General features: G+C 45.0%; 1 protein-coding gene across 1 annotated transcript; it reads right to left on the bottom strand.

The window, feature by feature from the left end:
- Nucleotides 1–380: 380 nt before the first annotated feature.
- Nucleotides 381–3123, bottom strand: LOC128412407 (uncharacterized). Its single transcript, XM_053385284.1, has 9 exons — nucleotides 2310–3123; nucleotides 1883–1914; nucleotides 1632–1748; nucleotides 1425–1504; nucleotides 1187–1280; nucleotides 997–1080; nucleotides 804–908; nucleotides 624–672; nucleotides 381–406 (listed from the first exon to the last, which is right to left on the bottom strand). The coding sequence occupies exons 1-9, from the start codon at nucleotides 2479–2481 to the stop codon at nucleotides 381–383; spliced, it is 759 nt and encodes a 252-aa protein (XP_053241259.1). The 5' UTR covers nucleotides 2482–3123.
- Between the last annotated feature and the right edge of the window lie 10220 nt (nucleotides 3124–13343).

A 13343-nucleotide genomic window follows, 5' to 3' on the forward strand; every position in this document is an offset into this window, starting at 1 on the left:
ACGCTACTGCCCCCCCTCAGCTCATCAGTCAGGCTCTGAGCCCAAAGCCAGCCCCTCTCCTTGCCCCTTTTCAATGGAAGACAATAACACAATGAAATTCAGAACAGTAACAATTTATTGCATGTTTATTCAAAATCAATTAAAAACTATTTCGTTTAAGTAATGCAAGAAAATTGATCAGCTTGATCCAGTGACACCAGAGAGAGCCATTTTCTCTTTTCTTTCTTTCTTTCTTTCTTTCTTTCTTTCTTTCTTTCTTTCTTTCTTGTTCTGCCCAATCGCAGTCCATATTTCATGGCTGCTTAAATCATCTGTCCCCCTCCTGATTCTCAGTGAGTGCCTCTTCTTCTGCCAGTCTTTGGCCAGTTGAGACGTCCAAATCACAGCTCCTCAATGATGATGTCATCTGGATGGAAAAGAATGAAAAAGAGAGAAAATCAGTTCAGGCCTCTCGGGCTTCTTGTAGCTGGAGTCAGTCTGGGTGCTGCCCTCCCAGGCCAGGTGGGAAAGGCTTGCCAGGCAGGGAGCAGGTCCTGCAGGACTCCCAGCAAGAAGACCTGGGAGGTGTGTCTTGGGCAAACAAGGGAGAAGTGAGTTCACTGTCCCCAAGGTGTGGGGCTTACCTTCTTTAAGGTTCCTGAAGCACGCCAGCTCCGGCCGAATTACTGTGTTCTGCAGAGGAAAGACAAATATGAGTCCGTTGACACTATGAACCCCACCCTGGATGGGTGTAAGAGAAGCAGCCCCACCCAGGAAGGATGGAAGCAACCAAAGAACTGAATACAGGAAGGCAAAATACTTACTCTTAGGTTTGGGAATCTTCGTGAAAGGGCCAGCAGCAGGGATATACTGCTGGCCGCTAATTTCCTTTGGTCTTCACTCCCCAAAAGGGCATAATATCGGAGGTCCTGCGGGATGAAAGAAATGGGACAGTCAGTTGGGTAAGGGATGGGGGGGCAACCCTAAAACCACTCCTGATGCTATCAGGATACTTACAGTAAGCAACTGGAGAAGGGTGCTAGTATTGGGGGCTTCTAGGAGGAGACCCCCCAGCAGGCTTTGGAATGGCCTCTTCAGTTCCTGTGGGAAAAGAGAGAAGAGAGGTTGAGTGCTGCTGGGTTAAATTTTGTAAGAGTGTAAAAAGAAAAAAGAGCTGTGCAAAGAGAAGTTAAAGCAGAGGACATACCTCTTTGTCCTCCTCTGCGCTCCCCAGAACTGCCTCTGTTGTTCTATGGAGGATTGAACTCACCATAGAGAGACTGAAGTGGGGTCTCATAAAACTGGAGAGAGAAAGGGAAGGGGTTAGACACTGCCTCCTCCAAGTCTCCCTTGTCCCCTTCTCCCTCCTGCCTGACTTGCCCACCCAAAGCTCCCCCTGGAGTTCTGCCCCCTGCAGCCCCGCCCAGTCCAAAGACCCCACTCACCTCAATTGCAAGAGGGCCTCGAAGGCCAGGGCCAGGCTCAGGGGGCGATCCCTGAAGTACTCCAAGTGGCCAAGGATGTTCTAGAAGAGAGCAGAGGAGGAAAGTCAGCTCCTTCCAGGAGTCTCCAGAGGACGGCTCCGACCCCAAATGCAGCCCCTCTCTGCCCCTCCCTCCCCATGGGGGTCCCTCACACCACCCATCACTCACCAGAATGGCTTTGGCAGTCTCCTCCTTGGAGTACTTCAGGGTTCGGAGCCCCCTGAGCCGAGCTGCCTGGCAGTCCTGGATGACCCCCAGGAGATAAAACTGATCTTTGTCAAGCAGCTGAAAGGCAAAAGTCAGGCTGTCAGTTCCTTGTGGGGGCAGGGCTCTTCCACATCTGAGAGTGCAGAGTGGAGTGCAAGAGGGGGGCAGGTCTGAGGGATCCCCTCCCTGCTCTCGTTTTATCCAATACTCACCGCAACGGAAGGGATGTGGATTCCCAGCACATCTGCAAAGTGAAGGACATGGGGATTGGTGAGTTCCTCCCTGAGCCGCTTGCAAGGCTTTTCCAAGAGTTTTCTCCTGGATTCCAAGTCCTACTACAGGAGAAGGACACCCCAGGCCTTGGGGGCCAATCCTAACCTCCTGCCCCCAGAACATGGCTCCCCAGGGAAGGTGCCCCTCTGACAACTGTCCCCCTGCCTTGCCCCACAGCCCAGCCCCCTGATTCCTCCAACAGACCCCACAAAATGGGGTGGTTGCTGGGGGGGCGGTTGGGTTTCCAGATGCTGTCGCAGATAGGCGGGTTGGATCCAGACCTCTGGCTCTGTGCATCTTTTTACTAGATGCCCCCCAGCCCATTCCTGCCCTCCTCCATCTCCAAAAGGAGGGCCACTTGCTCACCCGACACCACGGGCTGCTCCAGGCCTTCTAGGGGGGCCACCTTCTTGCAGCTGATCAGCCGCCTTAAGCGCCTGAACCTAGAAGAGACGAGCAGAGGGAGCGACTCAGAAGCTGGCAGCCCCAATTTGTGTGTGTGTGAGAGAGGAGGGGCGTCTGGCCAAATTCCTGCCATCTCTCTGCAGTTCTGCGACCTGAAAGGGCATCGGCAGAGCTGGAAAGAGGCAGCCCAGAGCACAAATGGCTGGCAGAGAGAGAAAGGAGGCCCCAAGTGCTATGGGTTCAAGAGCTCCGACCCAAAGGAAGGACAAGCATTGCCAGCTGTTAAAGGGCTGCTCTGCCTTGTCTTCTTAGGACTGTCGCAGGACCCCCCCCCAATCATTCAGTTTGTACAAACTTCACACTCACACACTCACACTCACACACTACATACGCTACGCTTCTGTTATAAATCCATAGAAAATCAACCATACATCGGATTTGCACTGTTCCACTTTTATTTTACTCTATGAAGGAAGGACTACAAAATGGGGAAGGTTTGATACAGGGCAGCCATAATCCCTTGAGCATACCAGCACATACACAGGAGCCCTGCCCAGTTGCTATGCCATCCCTGATGGTCCTAGACAGAAGACCATCAAGATCACAAAGAACCTGCATATGGGAGTGGATTCAACACGGACTGGAACAAAGGACAATGATCAGCTCTTCCCTCTGGGGGCAGGAAACTGCAAACCCCCCTCTGTCACCTGGAAAGTACTCATGGGGAGGGGGAAAGGGGGAACCAGCCAGGTGACAGGACACTCAGGTTACCACCACAACTCCTCCCTCAACACCTCCTTTCTGTGATGTAGGTGTGATGTATCTGAGGGGTGGTCTTAGGTTACACCCCTTCTGTGATGTATGTATGATGTTTCTGGGGGTGGTCTTGATCTACGGGGTGGCAATTCCAAAAGTCTTTATAAGGCCTTGCACACCATTTTTCTGGGTCCCTCCTCTCTCCCAAAGGTGAGGGGGGCACCCTGTTGCAACAGATCAATAAAGGCCAAGCCTACAGGCTGCTGTTTTGCTCCAAGTTATCCTGGTTGATGTCTTTGTTTTTGTCCAAGGGAGCCCTCGGATTTTTCCGTTAACGGTTTGGCGGACCATGCTCAGGGACTCTTGGTTCTCCTGTGAAGGTGAGGGGGGAGATAGAGGGGATCGGGCGCCACTGGGCAACCTTAGCCCAGGGATCCTTTTTCCTCTCCCTGCCTCCTCTTTGCGGGCGGTAATCAATCGTCAAAGGACGTGAGTATGGTTTGAAGTTAGTACATTGGGAGGAGGGTGTCTCCACAGCAGCTGAACTTTTCTTTTTTCCTCTCCTTGACGTCTTCTCTCGGAGCGTGGCCAGAAGCGTCCTGGAAGTCCTTCTCTCTCTCTCTCCTGATTCCCTTCTTCGGAGCGTGACCAAAGGGATCATGGAAAATCTTTTTTTTCCTCCTTGACATCTTCTCTCGGAGCGTGGCCGGAAGCGTCCTGGAAGTCCTCTCTCTCTCTCCTGATTCCCTTCTTCGGAGTGTGGCCAAAGGGATCGTAGAAAATCTCTTTTTTCTCTCCTTGACGCCTTCTCTCGGAGCGTGGCCAGAAGGGTCGTGGAAAATCTCTCTCTCTCTCTCTCTCTCTCTCTCTCTCTCTCTCTCTGTCATTTGCTTCCTTTCAAACCTTTGTCTTCTCGGACCCCAATCTGGCACTGCACTGTGCAAGCGTCCAGTAGGGAATTCGGACATAGTTCTAAGGTCAGGCAGGAGGCTGTAGTGGATGGTAGAGGGGGAGGTTCAGGAAGAAGACGGGGCCCCGCACTAGGATTAGTTTTGTGAGCAGCTCTGAGTGAATTCCGGATCCGTGGTTTTTCCGGGTTAAGAGACCCGTGGCTTCCAGGCTAGTTGCCTGTGGTTTTAGTTGTAGGCAGGGATTGCCTTTGGATTTCCACTAGCCTTCTCCGGTCCAATCCGTCGGAGTTTTGCCCAGAAAGGGCCGAGAGGGGCACTTGAGTGTTAGACTGAATAATACTGATAGGATATTCTTTTCTCTTCTCCTCCCTCTTTGTCCCTCTCTTGTATCTCTGTTTATGTATCTCCTTGTGTAGCTTGTTATAAAGCAACCCCCCCCCTCGGTATTAAAGGGAAATGGGAGCTCACTCTTCTAAACACCCTAGCTGGACTCCTCCTGGCAACAAAGCTTCTGTGAAGCCTTTTTGCCCCAGAGAGGATTCTGATACGCCCCTCCAGTTTGTCATCTCCAACTGGGCAAATAAAATAAAATAAAGGGACAAAATGGTCTTTCCAAGTACAAATTGCGAGACCGTTGTAACTTTTAGTGGGTGGCTTAGGCCCACCACCTGGAACCCAGGGCACAGCGGCCACCTCAGGGATCCTTCAACAAAATCAGGGTGTGAACCCATAAGGAGAACTGAGCACATCAAATTTGTTTTGTTAAACTATAACCTAGAACATGAAACATAAACTTAATGGTGTTCAGAAGGCAGTAGATATAATAATAACCCAGCCTGAGAGCCCACACATTAGAGATCTTAGTTTCTCTAAAAATGAATAAGAGATGTACTCAAAGGTTTAGAAATATTTAAAGGGTTTGTGTTTACATTGGCTTCGGCATCCGCAGACTGTTCTTAAGTGCACATAGTTTTTAAATTGCAAGCTTGCTTCAAAAATTTTAAATCTAAGGAAGCCATGGTGGGCCTTATCAATCTTAAACAGGACAAAAATGAGAATGAAGTGTGCAAATGTTTGTTATTTGAGAGAGGCTCCAAAGAGAGTCTTCCTCCGAGTGGTAAAAAGAAAAAAAATCCTGTATATGTGCTTACTTGTGTTCTGAAAGGAGAATTACCCCACCTCTTCCCTCTATAGTTTAAGTGAGGAGGATGATTTTAAGTTGACGGTAAATGATGTTTTGTTGCAACTTTTGAGTTTGTGAGTCTACATCCGTGTTCCAGTTTTTTGTTCCAGTATTTTGGAATGTGCTGTGAAGAAACTAATGTTTCTGCTGCAAAAGCCTAGTTGAGCACAACTGCTCTCTCAAGCTAAAATGCAGTGTCTGTATTTCATTAAGCATATGCCTAAAAAATAAAAATAAAAATGGTGTTCCTTCTAAGAAAATTTGTTATTAAAAGGTAGACACTCCCATAGTCAGTGATTGTCTATCTGAGTCCTGATATCAGTCTCTATAAGACTTCCTGGCCTCTTTTCTTGGAAAATGCCCCCCCTTGTTTCAGTCTTTTTCAGTCCCCCCTTCTTACTTCTGTGCCAGGTAAATTTACTCCCGAGTAAGCTTCCTTTAAACGGAAACTGCGGGGAGGGGGGGAATCTTTGCTAAAGGTACCCTGCATCTCAATTTCCTATGTGCGGTAATTTTAAAATCCTTATTAGGCTTACTATTCCTATGTTCAGAAAAATTGTTCACTTTTGTATTCCTTTTAAATCAAATCTATGGCTGTTTTATTATTTGTGAGTGGTTATATCAATTGAATTAACCCTATGGTTATAAAATATTATCTCCCTGATTCTCTTCCTATCTTATCTTAGGAAAACTTTTCTTCCTTTAAAGATCATTTCTCTAAGAACTTGCACTCTTTAGTCTAAGGAAGTAAACTCTCACTCAAATTAGCTTCAAGATCTGCTAAAAGGGTTCTGTATAAAGTTGGGTACTTTTATTTTCCTCTTCCTTAGTACACGTGTGTGCTCGCTGTGTTTTCTTTCCCAGTTGTGCATCTATACTTAAATGTGTGTCTCTTTGGTAGTACAAATCTTGCTGTGAAATCTTGCTGTGAACCCTATATTTTGGAGGGTTGGACTAGATGACCCCAGGGTCCCTTTCAACTCTCCCAATTTGTGGCTGTGTGGAAGGTCATGTGTCTGCAAGCATTGGAGGGTAATTCTTAAATTCTGGTGTGGTGATGAGTTGAAATTCGGCCCAGCTTTGCTCTTTGTTTTTTAAAAGGTGAGAGGTGAAAGCCGTGATGTTTTGAAGCAGAACTGGTAATATCAAGCATTTGAGTGATTACAGTGTTTATCATTTTGTCTATTATTTACAAAAATCAGACTTAAAAGTCTATTCAAAGTTTAAGCACATACAAATTCATAATCAAGTAGAATGAGCCTTGACCATCCTGTAAATAAAGGGCAGAAAATTTTGTCTGCAAATGGTAAGGCTGAAATGACTGAGAATGTTAAAGATCCTATGAATTCTGACTCTCTGGCCATTTTTACTCATAAATAAGAGAACGGTTGATTGTTCCGCGAATAACCAGAGGGGCAGCACAAAATAATGATAGCCCTTTCCTGTACATAAAGAAAGCACTCCCTTTGCTTGGGCTGCAGGAAACATGATCCCTTAGAACTGAGTTAACAGAAATTTAATTTGACCAAATTCTATTGTTAGCTAAGTTTCTTGTTTTGTTTTAAATCTAAATCTATGTTTTAAATCTACTCCTTACCCTTCCCTTATTTAGCCAAAAGATGCAACACTTTCAATGGTATAAAAGGTTTGCTGAAATATGAACTCTGCACATGCACAGAGGCTAGATCAGCTAAAAAAACACAAAAAGGAGGGGAAAGAAGGTTTGGAGAGCGTGGGCTACAGGGAGAAACTTATCCAAATTTCCTTATGTAAACTTGGAACCATTGAGGGAAATCACCCTTAATGTCTCCTTTGCTCCAGGGGCTACGTAAGACAAAAGGGTTAAGTACTGGACCATGAAAAGTCAAGAGGTTGCCAAGTTTCAAATCTTAACATGCCAAATTCTTTTCACAGGTAAATATCAAAGCACTCCCACTGTGAGTTCCTCTCTTGAGTAGTCCCCCCCCCCCATGGGATTTAAATTTTATAACAGGTTTTGTTTGTGTGCATTTTAGGAACAGCATTTCCTCACAGACTTCTCACGTAAAATAATTTTCCCTTTTAACAGGATATGTTAAACAGGATATGGGAACCTCTAACAAAGTGTTTGTCCCTTCTTTTCTCCCACAAAAAAAAAACAAAAGGGGGGGATACAAACAGTAATTTAAATATTCTGTACCCAAGATTCTCAGAAAAGTCATTGCATTTGTATTTCTTTTCGTCTTTCTTCCCTTTCAGCCAAACAGTCACTTTCTTTCTGTTCTGCGAAACAAGTCTGAATCCCTGCTATATTAGTTGACTTTCCTCTATTTCTTTATGGCTTTGACACCTTTTAAGTTACAAATAATCTGTTTTCATTTATTAAATCAGTTTTTCCATGATGTCTATGAAATTAATCGAAGCACAAACAAACATTGTTTGTGGAATGGTATTTGTTTACCTTTTTATCAGATAGCACATGGTGAATTTTAAGCTTTCCCCCCATTGTTTTCCCATTTTTTCAGTCCAGTAGTAATCTGTGCGGTTTTGATATCTTTGTATTATTGGTTGGTGTCTTTGTTTTTGTCCAAGGGAGCCCCGGATTTTTCCTTTAACAGGACAGCCCTGCCCTTCCTGGTGAGGGAGGAGACTCTGGTCCCTGGAGGACCAGAAAGCTAAAGCTGTGGAGGGGACCCAGGACTCACACCCCGCCCCCAGGAGACCAAGAGAAAGCAAAGGAATGGTACTTACAGCCGGCACATCTTCTTGATGAAAAATCCCCCCCCTCTATCTAAGCTAACTAACTATCTAAAATTCCCACCCAAGCCTGATCCCAAACTCTGATCCCACCCCCACCCCCAAACCCAGCCCTAACCCTAAATCTAACCCCCACCCTAAGCCTACACTTACCCCTAACTATTCTTCTACAAAGAAAAGAAATATATTCAAAAATGCGCGCAAATACGCACAAATATGCGCAAATACACGCAAATGCGCGCAAATACGTGCAAATGCGCGCAAATACACACAAATATGCGCAAATACACGCAAATGCGTGCAAATACACGCAAATGCGTGCAAATGTGTGCAAATACGCACAAATGCACACAAATATGTGCAAATATGCACAAATACGTGCAAATGCGCGCAAATACGCACAAATGTGCGCAAATACGTGCAGATGCGCACAAATACGCACAAATGCACGCAAATATGCACAAATGTGCGCAAATGCGCACAAATATGCAAAAAATAAAAAATAAAAAATAAAAAAAAATAAAAAATAAAAAATAAAAAAAAATAAAAATAACAAATTAAATAAAAGATAAAATAAAAGTGTTAAAATAAAAAAGTAAAATAAAAAATAAAATAAAAATAAATAAAATAGAATGAATCAAATAAAAGTAATAAATAAAATAAAAAGAAAAATAGCAAGCAAACCTCTCCTCTTCTACAACCACCACCACCACCACTACCTCTCTCTCCTGACTCTCCTCACTAACCCACAATGGCCGCCTGCAAGTCAGAGGCTTTTAAGGGAAGAGCAAGAGATGTCACAAAGGAGGGCAGGTCTTTGTCACCATGGCAACCCCTCCACCTGGACCTGGCTCCTCCTGAGAGGTGATGCTTCTCTGTCAAAACTTGGAGGCATCTTCTGTTCCGCCTGCAGCTGGGCTGTATCTTCTATCCACAGATTCACGTCGGCATTTCACGTCCTTCTTGCTGCAGCCCCATTTCCAAAGGGAGACCACCCCCACATCCTTCAAGGCAGGCTAGGGGTCTCCATAGCACAGCATGGGACCATCTGCTTTGCATGCAGGCCTTCTGTCCTGGGAATGTCCCCCCACCCATTCGAAACCCTGGATAGCTGCTGCCAGTCAGCACAGGCTAGTTGAAGAAGGATATTGAGCAGCTGGAAGGTGAGCAGAGGAGGGCAACCAGGATGATGAAGGGTCTGGAAACCAAGCCTGATGAGGAACAGTTGAGGCCTGGAGAAGCCTGGAGAAGAGGAGAGAGGAAAGCCATCTTCCAATATCTGAGGGCTGCAAGAGGGAGCAAGCTTGTTTTCTGCTGCTCCCAAGGGGAGGGCAGGAGAGGACATTCGGAGTAAACATTAGCAAGAACTTTCTGACGGTAAGACTATCTGGGACGGTGGTGGACTCTCCTTCCTTGGAGGCTTTTAAGCAGAGGCCGGATGCCAATCTGCGAGGGATTCGGCTACAATTTGGGGAGCGCATGGCACTGGCCTACTTTACAGGGTTGTTGTAACCACACAAGGCTGCTGAGCATCTGAAAGTGCCTGGCAAATGTTGAGCCTTCCATTTCATTGTGGGGAACAGCACGTCAGGAGGCGTCCCTCAACTTCTGTTTCTTCTCTCTCCTGCAGCCAAAGGGGCCGGGCTGGATTACCAAATAGTCAGAGTAGGCACTGGCCTATGGACCCCACACTTTTTAGGGGTCCCATGACAATGGATCAAAATAAGATTTATTTGATCTTGAAAGAAAACAACAATCAAGCTTTCTTAGTTCAAGGTTATTCCAGTGTGCGCACGAGGCCTGTCCCCCTGCCCAGATTTTGGCTGCCAAGGGGCCTCCATAGGGTTTAATCCAGCACTGCCCCATGAACAGCCCAGTATACCTGAAAGAGCGTCTCCACCCCCATCGTTCAGCTCCATCTCCACCCACTGAGGTCCAGCTCCGAGGGCCTTTTGGCAGTTCCCTCACAGCGAGAAGTGTTCCCTGGTTACAGGGAACCAGACTGAGGGCCTTCTCGGTAGTGGCACCCATCCTGTGGAACACCCTCCCATCAGATGTCAAGGAAATAAACAACTGTCTGACTTTTAGAAAACATCTGAAGCAATTTCCCCAAATACTTTCGTGTGCTATTTTCACTAACCGATACAACACTAGGCACATTTTACTTGGAAAACTGCACTGAAAAACCTGAAGACGAGCAAATTATGAAGTATAGCTGCTTTGGAGCTTGCACTTTGGTGAGAAGTACGTATTAGGCACTTTCTCATTGAAATGCAACCAAAGTTGAGTTCTCCCTCCATGATAAGGTGGTATGAACACTATAATTATATCTCCCAATTTCAGTCTCATGCAAAAGTATTTCAGGCCATATACAGCCATGATGAGCAAGAGAAACAATGGTTGATATAATATAATATAGTACATATAATATAATATAATATAATATAATATAATATAATATAATATAATATAATATAGCAGTCATCTGAACCTGTCTCTGGCAGTAATCAGGACTCACAGACACCTTGTAAGGCAGGGAACAGAAGTAAAGAAAAACATCGCAGTAAATATGTCAGCCAAGCAGTTTGGACTCCTAAAGTTTATGTTGTCATGGAAGCCAAATGCAACATTTGGTATATCCAAACTGGCTTTTGGCGGCCAACGCAGCCAGAAGTACAATAAACCTGTAATTCCTCAGAATGTCTGCCTTCACTAGGTGCATCGCGACAGCTTCTAAGCTACAAATCTCCCTCTTTGGCTGTTTGCGCTTCTTCCTGAGAGAGGGGGTCTTATAGTTAATTTCAAACCCAATTAAAGTTCAAAGATTTACCGTGGAGATGGGGGTCTCCTCCAGATGTTGCCAGCTTACTACTAGCATCAGTCCCAGCTGGCAGGGCCAACAGACAGGGATGATGGAAACTATGGTCTCAAGCTACCAGAAAACCAAGGAGACAGCGCTAACAGGAAAAGTTGCTAGCTGCTTGAGGAAAGATTTCATTCAGGCCTGACACATTTCAGAGTACGGTCAAACCTTGGTTCCCGAATGGCTTAGTTGCCGAACAAATCACCTCCCGAATGCAGCAAACCTGGAAGTAAGTGTTCCGGTTTGCGAGCCGAACGTCCGACGCAGCTTCCGTTTGAGTGCAGGAAGCTCCTACAGCCAATCGGAAGCCGTGCCTTGGTTTTCGAATGGTTTTGGGAGTTGAACGGACTCCTGGAATGGATTAAGTTTGAGAACCACGGTACCACTGTCATCATCATAAACTTTATTGCACTAGCCAAAGGCCATGGCATCATTCACAAAGGAAACAAAAAGAAAAACAACAATAACCATAAAAACACCAGGCACTGCAAATAGAATAAACCACAGTCACATCTCCTAGAAATTATTTGTTGCGTATGATAGAATAGCAGGGTGTTCTCAGATAGAATGTGCCAGCTTAAATGTCCGAATCACCTTTGCAATTGGCCGCTATTTTATCTAGTTCTTTTCTCCGGATCTTCTTAGCTGCCAACGCATATAGTGCTACTTTGTAAGTTACGAAGTCACCAGTATCACTCAGCAGCCATTTCACCCTTTCCGCCCTGTTCGAGTGTGTTCTGTTTGTAAGCAGGGGTTTTTTAATAAATCGGTCTCTTGGTTCTATATATAGCGGGCATTGCAATAAATAGTGGCACAGGTCCTCTACGCAAGGTTGCCCACACAGGCAAAGTCTCTCCTTGTACTGTACTTTGCCATACCGACCATCCACCTCCGAGGGCAAGGTACCACTGTAGTTCTTCCTCAGGGGCACGTAGCAATGATCATTGAGTTCTTGAACCATGGCAGTGACCCATTTCCACTGCAGTGGTCCATGCACTTGATAGGAAACGTAGCCCAAAAGAAGTACTATTTTCCCCTAAGTGCATCATGATAATGCAGATTGTACCTTCTTCGACGTGAGAGAACAGGGAATCCACCACCTTGACACACATTTCATTAGCTGAAACACTTCTGCTGTTCAATGTGGACTGTAGTTATCCAAGTCATAAGAGGAGCACTTATGCCTGCTTCCTTACCCTGTAATTATGTAAAAAAAGGAATCCTTTGACTCTCTCTAAGACCAATATTACGCAGGCTAGCTAAAAATGATTCTATATCTGTATAGACTTGCTCATTCATTGTCCTCCCTAATTCTCTAGTTTTTCCATAATTATCCGGATGAAACTCAAACGTAGAGTTCCATGCCCTTATAAACTGCAATGGCCACCACCTGTAATTATTATTATTATTTATTTAATTTCTATACCGCTTTACGTTTTTAAGAAAAAAAATCTCAAAGCCGTTTACAACACATTTAAACATCAAATAAAACAACCCAGAATAAAACATTACTGAAGAAAGTATACATTTAAAGCAATGTACAGTGGTACTTAATTCGTTCCAGAGGTCCGTTCTTAACCTGAAACCGTTCTTAACCTGAGGTACCACTTTAGCTAATGGGGCCTCCCACTGCTGCTGTGCTGCTGCCATGCGATTTCTGTTCTCATCCTGAGGTAAAGTTCTTAACCTGAGGTACTAGTTCCGGGTTAGTGGAGTTTAAAACCTGAAGTTTTGTAACCCAAGGTTTCTGTAACCTGAGGTACCACTGTAGTTAACAGGAAACTAAAGCATTGTCTCAAAGATTTCAAAACAAAACATTATGAAGGTGGTCAACTACAGCATTAACGCAGCAAAGTTAACAAAAAAAACACAACCTTAAACATTTCAAAAAAAGCATCCGAAAGGAAGTCAACTATAAAACGCACATTTAAAATAGCACTATTAGCAAATCTGTTATGATTTGATACTTGTTTAGTATTCTACTTAATTAAATTTCAGCCAGTTCTTGGCTCTCCTATGATCATGGCAGATGTGTGTGCGAGAGAGAATTGTGCATCATATTTAGAAAATGACCTGGTTTGAATTTTGGTGAGCTACCAGAGGGAGGACGTTATTTACCCGGCATGCAATTATTGAGAACTTAGGACTTCTGGGGTTTCCTGAGAGATGCGCCATCATTTCCTATTGAGCCAGCTGGGCCTGTCTGCATCACTGTAGGTTTAGCTGTTGTCATCTTCCACCTAAGGTACCTTGGGAACTGTAGTTCTTTGAAATGTTCTATAGCAAATGAAGCCAGGATTGTTTGAGGGTGGGGTGGAATGGTAGTTAATTAAACTGGCTTTCATGAAGTTTAGAATCTGTTGTGTAGTAATGGGGAGCTCTAAATGTGTTCCTCCCCATGAGTTTACTCAAGGCACCCTGACAATTCATCATGCACCAGCTACCACATGACTTCATGGAATATCTGACAATATTTGTGGGGGTCAAATAGGAGGAAGGTTAATTAACTAGTGTCAATGACAATTTTGACCAGTTTTTTGTCTGAT

Source organism: Podarcis raffonei, chromosome 4 (assembly GCF_027172205.1).
Source record: "Podarcis raffonei isolate rPodRaf1 chromosome 4, rPodRaf1.pri, whole genome shotgun sequence".
NCBI classification, from domain to species: Eukaryota; Metazoa; Chordata; class Lepidosauria; order Squamata; family Lacertidae; genus Podarcis; species Podarcis raffonei.

Bases quoted from the DNA above. Each gene is read 5' to 3' on its own strand.
- LOC128412407 (XM_053385284.1), bottom strand. From the start codon at position 2,481: ATGGCAGGAATTTGGCCAGACGCCCCTCCTCTCTCACACACACACAAA. The intron at 1,281-1,424 runs GTGAGTGGGGTC...TTCTCTCTCCAG, and splicing joins GAGGCCCTCTTGCAATTGAG to TTTTATGAGACCCCACTTCA. The intron at 909-996 runs GTAAGTATCCTG...TTCATCCCGCAG, and splicing joins CCCTTCTCCAGTTGCTTACT to GACCTCCGATATTATGCCCT.